This window comes from Melozone crissalis, unplaced genomic scaffold, assembly GCF_028551555.1.
Source record: "Melozone crissalis strain CALT ecotype California unplaced genomic scaffold, PUWL_Pcris_2 ptg000016l_1, whole genome shotgun sequence".
NCBI lineage: Eukaryota > Metazoa > Chordata > Aves > Passeriformes > Passerellidae > Melozone > Melozone crissalis.
The window spans coordinates 12,735,231-12,746,456 of record NW_026535794.1 but is presented as its reverse complement, the minus strand read 5'-3'; the positions used below and the strand labels follow the sequence as shown (position 1 = coordinate 12,746,456).

Genomic DNA, 11,226 nt, shown 5'->3' with positions numbered 1-11,226 from the left:
CACGGTTACCCCCGGACAGACGGGACAGCCCTGCCCAGGGGTCACAATTACCCCCGGACAGACGGGCACGACGGGACGCCCCGGCACAGCCCCGGCACAGCCCCGGCACAGCCCCGGCCCGGCTCCGCAGCGCCCCCCGCGTCCGCCGCCGGCAGCGCCGCTCCCCTCCCCCGCGCGGCCGCTCCGCGCGCACACACCGCCCCTTCGGAAGAAAAAAAAAAAGCCCAGCCGCTGCTTCCCCGCTTTATATACCCTGCTAAAAATAGCCTGCCGCCGGGCCGGCCAATCAGGAGGGGGCGAATTTCGAATCGGGCCAATGGCGGGAGCCGTCACGGCCGGGCTCGGTCACGCCAGGAGGAGCCGCGATGTCTGCGGCGCGGCGATTGGGCGGCTCTGACGTCATCGGCACGCGGGTCGCGGGGCGCGCGTCGGGGATTGGGCGGCGGCGGCGGGCGGCGCGCCGGGATCACGCGGGGCGGGGGCGGGCGCGGGGGCGGGGCGGCGGCGCGGCCGGGCAGAGCTTTGAATAGGGAAGTTTTGCGGGGGGCTCCGCTCGCAGAGTCCGCGCCGTGTTTGCAAATATTGGGGCCGCTCCTGCGCCAGGTCCGCCGGCCGCGGGAGGGGGGACAGCCGCGCGCCCGCCCCGGGAGACGTCCTGCCCTGCTGTGCGATTAAACTTTGCATGAAACTTTGGGTCTTTTTTCCTCCCCGAGCTCCTCAAGGAATTAATATATATCTCTCTATATACAATTTTATTTTTTTTTCTTTTTTTCATCTCTGGAGGAAGGGGGGGGGGGCTTGGAAACTGAGAGCAGAGGTTGACACCCCCCCGCACACACCCCGCAACCCCTGCACATAAAGGAGGCATCTGTATTTTTGGTAACCAGCACTGACTTTGTTGTTGCAACTTGAGACATGGATGTTCTCCCAATGTGCAGCATCTTCCAGGAACTCCAGATTGTGCACGACACGGGTTACTTCTCAGCCTTGCCGTCCCTGGAGGAATATTGGCAACAGGTAAACGAGGATGTCGATGTTGTTGTTGTTGTCGGGGATTTTTTTTTTAAGCCGTATTAAAGGATAAGCGGATTTAAGAAAGAAAAAGAAAAAAAAAAAAAGGAAAAAAAAAATCAAGCCCAAGTGTCAGCGAGGAGTTTGGGGAGAATTCAGCACAAATGTGTAGAGATGTTTTGAAGCAGGTGTTTCGGCTTTGAGCAGACGGCTGTCTGGGGGGCACGGTCCCGAGGCGGATGAAGGAGCTGCGCATCCCCGTCGCTCGCTGTTTACCGCCGGCGCTGCCGGGGGCTGTCAGCGCCCGCGGCCCCGCTCCGCAGCCGCGCCGAGCCGCCGCTCGCTCCACACCGAGTCCTGGCAAAAGTTTTGCGCTTGTACCCGGTCCAGACTCCACAGCTGGGTCTTGTCATCCGAGCTCCCTGCCTTGGCCAAGGGCTGCTTTGCGCCCTGTGCTGTGGTTTATGTTTTTGATTGTTTTTTTGCTGATTTTTTTTTTGTTTTGTTTTGTTTAATTTTTTTTTCTGCAAATGTATACAATTATTGATTTTGTTCCTGGCGAAGACGGGGAAAAAGCCCTTCAGGAGTGTCGGTGCACACCGTGTCCGTGTGTGTGCCTGTGTATGTACATGTACAGAGCGCGGCCGTTCCCAGCGCAGGGAGCTTTGTCGAGCCCGTGAGTTGTCAGTCATATGACAGCGATCCCCTTGTGCTAATTGCCGTGGCCGGCAAGGGAGAAGAACGGAGCCTTCTTCCCTTTAATGGACATATTTTTTTGCCCATTTCTTTTCCCTTCCTCTCTTTGCTGCGGGACGGCGGGGTCTGACAGCCCCGGGGCAGCGGGGCCGGCGCTGCGCTCGCTGCCCGGCGGGGGCTGCTCAGCCCGGGCACCGGATCGGATACCTGCTGCCTTTGCACAAGGACGAAGGAGCCTTTCCCAGAAGGTTGAAATGCAAAGTGTTACAACCTTCACATGCCTACTAATTGTATGCGATGACTTTTTTTTTTTTTTTTTTCCCCCCCTCCCTCCCCCCTCTCCCCTTTCAGAGCGGCAGCTCCATAGTACGTGATTGAAATGGAGCTAAGTAGTTTCCTTCAGGCATTCGGGCTCTTGGCGAAGCGCCAGCCCTCGTTCCCAGTAGCCTTCAGAGGCATTTAAACTCGGAGAGCTTCACTCTGCTCCCCATTACTAATCTACCTAATGAGGAATTTAAATTAGCCGGGAATATGAAAGTTTAACAAGATCTTAATAAATGCTTTTTTTTTTTTGCTTGTTTTCACGAAAAATCAAAGCACTATTGTGCTGTCCCTGTAGAAACCCTTCTTGTTTTTAAAAGCATTGCAACCCAGTTCCCTAATTATAGACAAATACATAAATACCGTGTGCAACAGTGGGTTTGGTTTTTGGGGGTTGTTCGTGGTTCTGATTTTTCTGTCCGATTTTTGCCCACACTCGGAGCCTGACCAGAGCATGTGACCCAGTTTACTGGAGCAGTGCTGGGGGAGAAAGGAGGCTGCTCCCATGGCGGCTCTGCCCATGGGCAGATGGAAAGGGGCTGTGGGGGGAATGTGTGGCATTTGGGACCGGGTTTTGCTACCGGGCTTGGAAAAGGTGATCTTGCTGAAATAAGTAGTGTTTGGTTTGGAAACTTGGTGTGTCCGTTTTCTGTGTAAAGCTTCCATATGTATCATTTCCTATAGTGGAAAGAATAATCCTGAAACATCAGCTTGTTGCCATAACAGTTCACGTTCCTCTTTTTTTTTTTTTTTTTTTCCTTCCTTTTTTTCCTGTTCTCTGAAAGATGGCTAGAAAGTCAGCAGGGTGAAATGAAATTGAAACCCACAGTTTCACCCATTTAGGGTAGTTTTGTTTTTTGTTTTGTTTTCTGTCATGGAGTCAGGAGAATGTGGCTTGGGGGGGAAGTTGTCCATGTACTGTTACATGTACATTTGCAGAGTACTTTCTTGGCAGATGGTCATGGTTTTAAAAGGAAGCCTCCTTTGGCATTGCGTGAAAGAAAGAGATGACTCATACAGTTGCACTCTTGGCCAGTAGATAAAGTTCTTGTTCATTGTGGGACTCCCAGCAGGACCTCAGAGTAATTTCCCATTTCGCATCCTATAGAACAGAACATTTCTATTCTGGAACTTTTTTCCTCCCCTCTCCTCTGTTGTTGAAGTTCTCCCTGTTCCTCTGAACACGCATGGGAGCAGTTTGGCTTGTGTGGTGTGCATGCCAGTGTGCTTGGAAATGACATTCTTTGAGAGTCGAGTGTGCTGTGTTCTCATGCACAGGAAATGGGAGGATGTCTGCTGCTCCACTGATGTCCCCAGAAGACAGGCCGGCAGCTCTGCAGCCATGCTGAAATGTGGCTTTGTTTTCTGACACAGGGTTTGGGTTTTAGCTGGGTGTCCGAGCACATTGTATTCAGTTGGGTCTTTTCAGCCTCGTGTTTGTGTGAGAGAGACACAAAACAACTCAAAATTAGTCAAGGTGCAAGAGCGAAGTGTAGTTTTATGTTGTGGTTCTCTATGGTCCTTTTCAATGTCAGCCTGCTGAAAACACAGATTTTATGATGAGACTAATGATAATTCAACTGAGTCATTAGAATGCTATTTTGGAAACCAAAGCTGACTTGCACCTTCAGCTGTGTATTTGAACTCTTGCCCAGGTCTTGAAAACTGATTTCTTTTCATCGTAACAGTCACCTAGTTACGGCTTGAGGAGCCTTTAATTTGTTTTGAACCCAGAAACCTCAAATCGAACATACAACATTCCTGCATGCCTTTTGAAGTGTAAAATAATTTGGTTTATTTTTAAGCAGGCCTGTAACTTTCCTCTGTTTTTTCCTTCTCTTTCACCTAGACATGTCTGGAGCTGGAACGGTATCTTCAGAGTGAACCCTGTTATGTTTCTGCATCTGAAATCAAATTTGATAGCCAAGAGGATCTCTGGACCAAAATTATTCTGGCACGTGAGAAAAAGGAGGAATCTGAACTGAAGAACACATGTGTCCCAAAAGAGGACAATCTTGCTAGTCAGAACTTAGAGACCAACAGTTTGAATTCTGACGTGAGCAGCGAATCTTCAGACAGCTCTGAGGAGCTCTCGCCCACGACAAAGTTTACCTCTGACCCTATCAGCGATGTTTTAGCCAGTTCAGGAAACTTGAGCTCATCTGTCACTTCTACTCCCCCTTCGTCTCCTGAGCTGAGCAAGGAGCCTTCTTCCCAGATATGGAGTTGTACGCCGGGTGAGTTGCATTCACCGGGGAAAATCCGTACTGGTACCACTGGAAAGACTGCAGAGAAAGGTGCACCCTCGGCCGGTGACGCCTCGCCCGATGGCAGAAGGCGCGTTCACAGGTGTCACTTTAACGGGTGCAGGAAAGTTTACACCAAAAGCTCACATCTGAAAGCACATCAGCGCACTCATACAGGTTAGTAACCCTTAATGCTTATTGAGACCTGGCAACTGCTGCAGGGAATACCCCGTGGTGGTGGTGATGGTGGTGTCACGGCATTGCTCAATCACTGGGTGGTAGCCCAGGTTTGGAGAGATGATGTAATAGCAGCAGAGGCTTACCAGCATGGAAGACATCACTTCCTCATTCCCTTCATGAGCCAGGGCACTTGCTGGTGGATTAGGCTGCTGTCATAGCAAATAGGAGCCACTCGTTTAAGCAGGCAGTGGCTGGGAAGATGCAGCAGCACGTGGTCTTCAGGAGCAAAGGTCCAGCCAAAATAGGTCTGGACTATTTTGGCCTGGAAAGGACAGGCCTTTCTTGACAATTATTTTTAAAGCAAAAGTGTGCTAGGACATTTTTGCTAAAAAAAAAAGGAATTTATATCCAAAAATCAGTCAGATCACTAAATACTGTAAGAACTTGTTTTTATGCTTCAGTCCACATTGGGTCTATTTTATCAGACATACCAAGGCCTTGGTTGTATTAAGTATAGCTATATTTGTAACTCATTTAACACTTATGTGTGCCATTATTATCAGCAGAAAATCTTGGAAAGCCACAGTGTGTTGTTGTCCCTCTGACACATCTGCCCAATTGGACTTAAATGTATGATCTATACTGCATCATTTGATCCCAAATTACTGAATAACAGCATTTTATTTTTATGAAACCTGAACTAAAAATAACAATCCTGTGTGTTACTGGGAAAGAAAGTGAGGAAGATAGACACTTCAGGGCTTTTATAAATATTTTATGGTTGAAGTAGCCTGCTGATGTGCTTGTTTGAGCATTATTATTTGACATCTCTTTATGACAGCAGTTAGATATGTAGAGCTGTGCCTTGGCTCAGTAGGCATGGCTTAATGTGAGGAACTGGCATGGTGCTCTTGGTGTACCAGTCCAAACACCTATATGCATGGTTGGCTTTTTTATTTTTTCCCCTGAAGATGTGGAAAAGAGAATTCAGGGAGAAAATTCTATTTTGACTCACGAGCTTAACATTTTGTGGCTTTTATGGGAAGTCTGAGCAAGCTCGGATGCTCCCATTGTCGTGCAGAAGTCAGATAAAACAGGATTATTTCAAAAGAAAAAAACTATTTCCTCTGAAACCGTGGTTGTTGAGCAGACATAAATAGCTGCCAGGCTCAGAAGTATTGCAGAACTGGTGTTCTGGTGCTGTCTGGTTGAGAATGTTCCTGTGAATGGAAGTGGTATTTCTTGAATGCTGAAATAGCAGTGTTCAAAGTGGTATGCAGGCTTTTCCAAGAATAAGTGGCTCAGCAAAAAGGAGGTTGCATGTTATGCAGATGAGTGAGTGACAGAGGACTTTGATGCAATACAGTAGCCTAATTGCATTTTGGAGCCTAGCTGTGCTGTCTTTAATCACCTTTGTGAGGTGCATGGTACCTGTTTGGGAGTAAGCCTGCCATTAGGGATGAGCAGGAATGGTAGAGGGCTGGATTCCTTTGTTTTCTGGGAGCCTGTTTAATCACTTTATTTTATTATTATTTTTTGTGAGAATGAGATTATTTGATGTGCTGTTGCAGCAAGACAAGTAGGAATCATGTGGATGAATTTTGTGAGCCTTCTTTGCTTGCGTGTTCTGAGGCATTCAGATAGGTTGAATAAAATTGTCTGTCTTTGGAGGAGTGAAGGAGGTTTACATAGAAAATGATAGCACCTGCCTTTGAATGAAGTCATGACTAACATGTAATCTGCTTTCTTTGTAGGGGAAAAGCCTTACAGATGTTCATGGGAAGGGTGTGAATGGCGTTTTGCAAGAAGTGATGAATTAACCAGACACTTCAGAAAGCACACTGGTGCCAAGCCTTTTAAATGTAGTCACTGTGACAGGTATGTGGTTGAAATGCACCCTTTTAAATAGTTATTTTTAATGCTTGTTGGAAAGCCAGTCTAGGCTGCTTTTCATAGGAGTTATTTAAGAGGGAACACCACCGTGTCTGGTAGTTTTAAGGAACTATTTAATATTTAGGCTGGGAGAACCCTTCCATTTTGCTAACCGTTGGGAAGCGGTTTGTAGCCCGATCTTGCCGATGAGCGTCGCAAAGTCCGCAGCGCTACCACCGCCATCTGCAGCGCTCCTGGGTGCCCACAGACACCCTGAGCACTCCCGTGTGTCCCGGGAATGCCAAGTCCCTCCTCCAGCAGCTGTTTGGGAGCAGCAGAGCGAGGGGAGGTGCCTCAGCCCCGCGTGGTGTACCGCGCGTCGCGCTCCGGCGGCCGCGGGCTAACGCGCAGCCTCGCTCTTGCCTTGCAGGTGTTTTTCCAGGTCTGACCACCTGGCCCTTCACATGAAGAGACACCTCTGAGCGGGTCAAGAGGTGAATCCTGCGGGCTAAGAGGCGTCAAGGTTGAAGAGCCTTGAGCGGAGGGATGCGTGTTCCAGCCAAAGCATGCCATTTTGCACCCTACCCAGTTGCCTCCAGGACCTCACTTCCTTGAAGGTCTTTTGAGGGCTAATAAGTCATGTAAGAACGGCATAGCAACCGCGGTGCGTGATGTTTGGGGTTTCCTGGACTCATACACTGGTATCTAACCTTCTGAGTGGCTCCTAAGCCTTTGCCGTGAGCATGTGCACTGAGAATGTTAATGATTGGGCGACTGTATGCGATGAGGATCTCTTGATGACTGTATGCTGAGGCACATTTTTTTTCTTGTGGTTGTTTTATAACTGTAAGAGAAAAAAAATAGTCTGAATGTCTTGTATGTGAGGAATATCTCGTGAGATGGGACGACCACCAATCATTTCCAAGGGGTGGGGGGAGGGGTGTCTGCACCTTTTTAGAGGGAAAACCTGAGAAGGGGAAAGGGGGGAATAAAAAGAGTCAGGATGCCAGAATGGAAATGGGGAAAACCTCCCTGTTCCTGTGTGAGAGGAGCTTTAGGTGTCTGGTGCAGCTATTAAACGTGCAATGTGTCAAGTAGCTTGTTTTACTTGCTACAGAGCTCATTTGTAATCCATTGTATAAGCTGTGTATTTACAAATGTAACACAACTATAACTTTTCATTATAATACAAAGGTTATTGCATGGTTCTGGGGAACTATATGCTTTTCCATTCTTTAATCAGGACTGCAGTTTTGATTCCAGTTAAGAGCAGCTAAAATACAATTGGTCTAATGTTACATAATGTATGGAACATGAATAATTTTTTTGTTGGGTGGATAAAACCACTATTGGTTAGAAACTGATTTTTCTCATGCAGCTAATTTTTCTCTTATTTATGCCTTGAGGACTAACTTCTGGTTTTCTAGCTGTTAATGCACTGTTGACCTTAATAATGGTGCCTTATGCAAGTGACCTTCTCTTGCAGGGGGTCTTATACAGGGGTATGGGTGATGCATGCTTTATTAAGGCTCTCTTTTCACCTGGCATTGTACTGTATCAAATGTATAATATGAGGGGAAAAAAAGGTTACTTCCAGGGTCCTCCTTCACAAAGACAAATATAGAGAAAAGTCATTCATGTCAGTACAGTATTTGTTTAACTTAGACAATTTGACTGTGTTACAGTATAATGCATATGCCAATTGAATACCTGACCAGTTCTGCCACCTTGAGACTTTTTTTATATTGACCTTGCACAACAACTGTGTATATACACACCCCAACTGTACTTAATATGTCAAGTTTTCATGCATATTAAAGATACAGAAGTATTAAAAGATGTATTTGCTTAAAAGGCACAAGTTTCACATCTATATATCTAGCTATCTGTTGGTCATACAGAAAGAAACTATATTACTTTTTTTTTAAAAGTGGGCAGAAAAATAATTGTGTATGTATATTTGTGTGTACAGTCTGTGTATGTGTGTATATATATAGATAATATATAAATATTTTTTTTAAAAGGAAAAGAATTAGAACACATAGCTAGAAAATGCCACAGCCCATCAAAATATTCCCTCTTCCCCCTTCCTCCCTGCAATATGGTCATTAAGGAGACAAAGAAATGAAAGATACAGTTAATTAAAATCTAGCATTTTTAGAGGCTTTACCTTTAGCTTAATGGTATGCTAAAGGCTTTGTTGGCATTCAGTCCTTCTCAGACTGCTGACTGTGTTTTGTAGTTATTAGGTTGTCTGGAATAGCGTATCTGTGGCCATTTAAGAATGATATGAACCGAATTTTGGCATGCTAAAAGAATATTAGCTGTGTGCAGAAGAAGTACACTCGGGTTTTGGCCTTCCAGCTTACTGGAGGACCTGTGAGTGAGCTAGTCGTTGTGGTGGTTAAGCTCTAATTTTACATAGTTCAGCTAAAATAAAGACTGTTTTTCCCTAGAGTAGGAATAGTCTGTCCAAAACCAGTTTTGTTTTGTTTTGTTTTTTTTAAACCAGCTCACTACAGTTGATGCAATGAAACATGTGACCCGTTTCTTTTACTATTAATTATCAGTCTTGCTTACTCTGCTAATATTTTGGTATATCTTCCTGGAAATGTATGTAGATAAGTGGTTTAAAAAAAGTATATGCAAGTGATCTGGTTCTATGGAATACACAGGCTTAAATCATTCTCATTTCATTTTTAATTTAAATTGCCTGAAAATGCACTTTTTTTTTTCTACCCCCAAACAGAAAAAATTACCAGAAAATGAATTTCTGTTTACAATTGGGTTTTGTTGTATTTTTAACTCCTTGTTTGCATTGTCCTTGGCTTAGCTGTAATTCTTATAAACAAGAAATTTTAAAAAAAAGTTAAAAACAAACAAACCAACCCCAAACAAAAAAAAAAACAAAACTTGCACTGGCTTGTCTCAATTGTGAAATACCATCAGACTTGTGTGGATGGGGTGGGGCTGTGTGCCATATGTCAAATGCCTGTAATTTTCTTAATAAGCAAGTACATTTTGTTCAGGTGATAACTGAGCCTCAATCAAGCTGAAAAATAAAAAAAAATAAAACATTTTTGCTTGAAATTTAAGAAGAAAAAGTTTCTATTAGTGAAATTTCTTTTTTCGTTTTTGAAGCACCCTGTTATCTAAAGAATCTCTTTGTAAGATTTTTGTAAAAATTTTGTTTTACAAGATTTTATTTGAAATTGTTTTTTGCAAGATTGTTATATTTCTGTATGAATGTATTTTTTATTGGAATAACATAAAAAGAAATTCTTATCAGCATCACGTGTCTGTTTTCATCTTTCTCCTCTCCAAGTCCTACACACCAAACAATGTCAAGTACTGTGTTGCTGCTTTGGCTTGAGTCACACCTGGTCACGGGTGCAAACGCCTTTGGGTCAGGTCACTTTGTGGAAGACAAGCCCTGTTGGGGAAAATAATGTTGGCAGTAGAAACCAGGAGTTCTTCCATATCTGCAAAGCTGCTCTTGACTCACGGCTTGCCTCAGCGGAATAAATAGTTAATGTGATTGTTGCTGCAAGGCTGCACCTTCGTTTCGAATCGCTTGTTCTGGAGAGGTGAATGCACATGGGACGAGTCGGGCAGGTGGGAAAGGAGCTTCAGTGGGCATTCAAAGGGAAGGACAAAGCCACAGAGGTGGTGGCAGGGCTGGAGGCACCTGTCCTGGCAGCTGCTGCTGAGTGTGAGTTGGAGCTGCCTGGTCCATGGGGAAAGCCAGCCCAAACCTTGAGGTGCAGCTGTGGGAAGGAGAGCTTGGAAGGGACTGCATGGGCTCTGCCTGCTCCAGATATCTGAGGCTGCTGTGGGGCTGACCTGACCCACATGCTGGTGGTGACCTTTGGCCTGTCACACAAACCTCTCTGAGCCACATTCTTTCAAGGCAATGGCTCTTCAAAGCATGCCTGGCATGCACCCTGGCTCGAGACCCATGCAGAACTTGTTTCACGTTGCCCTGTGGCTCCTGCTTCACTCATGCTGGTGTTAAAAGTCCCTCAAGCATTGAGTAAAAACAGTGGCAAAATGGCAAAGTTGTATGCTGAGAAGCTGTCTTTGAGCATGTGAATTCAGTTTGTGTTAACATATAATGGATTTAGATGAGTTAGAAATGGTGTAAAATGATGCAAAATAACTGAAACAATAAATAGAGATTGAGGCAGAAGCAATGTGGAAAAGGGACCCGTGCCACCTTCTCCAGTTAGCCATGCACTGGGCTGGTAAATGGACATAATGCCTGCATTAGGCACGGCAGAAATGGCAATTTAGGCAAATTAGTGATCTGCAATGGGAAGGGTACATTAAGTTTTACCACTGGTATATCTCATGCAATGGAACACAGATGCCTCCTGGGAAACTTAGTTAAAGTTTCAATAGAAATAGAAAAGGCTACTGAGGTTTAGGGATTGAAATATTTTGCCTCCTCATGAAGAAATGGAAATATTTTTAAAGAACTGAGCTTGACCTCAGAGATTCTCCACCCAAAATGTTCAATGGGTGTGTAATATAGAACAAGGATTGGCAAATTTTTTCCTGTTTATTTGGTGTGTGTCATCTTGGGCTGTGTCATACTCTACCTTTAAATAAAAAAAGAAAAAGCCTGAAAACTCCTTTATTGAGGATGTTATTGCGATCCCACTTTTTTTTTTTTTTTTCAGTTCTCAGAGATATTGTATTGAAAAAAACAGCAGTGTGTGCAGAAAAAAAGAGACTACTGACAGCTATTGGGCAAGAAGGAAACTACAAAGCAGAAAGCAATAGTGTATTTCAACATGCACATCTTCTGCAGGTTTGCTTAATTCTGGATTTTGAAATGCAGAGCAGAGGGGAAGAGACATGAATTTGAGGGTGAAGAAGTCAGGTTGCTGAGGTATGG

At 45.0% G+C, this 11,226-nt stretch overlaps 1 protein-coding gene across 1 annotated transcript; it reads left to right on the top strand.

Moving 5' to 3' along the window:
- Window positions 1-553: 553 nt before the first annotated feature.
- KLF6 (KLF transcription factor 6) lies at window positions 554-9,468 on the top strand. The gene is made up of 4 exons (XM_054273652.1): window positions 554-1,017; window positions 3,878-4,451; window positions 6,209-6,332; window positions 6,757-9,468. The coding sequence occupies exons 1-4, from the start codon at window positions 916-918 to the stop codon at window positions 6,806-6,808; spliced, it is 852 nt and encodes a 283-aa protein (XP_054129627.1). The 5' UTR covers window positions 554-915; the 3' UTR covers window positions 6,809-9,468.
- Window positions 9,469-11,226: the final 1,758 nt, after the last annotated feature.

What these genes read in the sequence shown, in the direction of transcription:
- KLF6 (XM_054273652.1), top strand. Translation starts at nt 916, where the DNA reads ATGGATGTTCTCCCAATGTGCAGCATCTTCCAGGAACTCCAGATTGTG. An exon ending in TGGAGGAATATTGGCAACAG is followed by an intron (nt 1,018 to 3,877) that starts GTAAACGAGGAT and finishes TCTTTCACCTAG; the next exon opens with ACATGTCTGGAGCTGGAACG. An exon ending in AAATGTAGTCACTGTGACAG is followed by an intron (nt 6,333 to 6,756) that starts GTATGTGGTTGA and finishes CTTGCCTTGCAG; the next exon opens with GTGTTTTTCCAGGTCTGACC.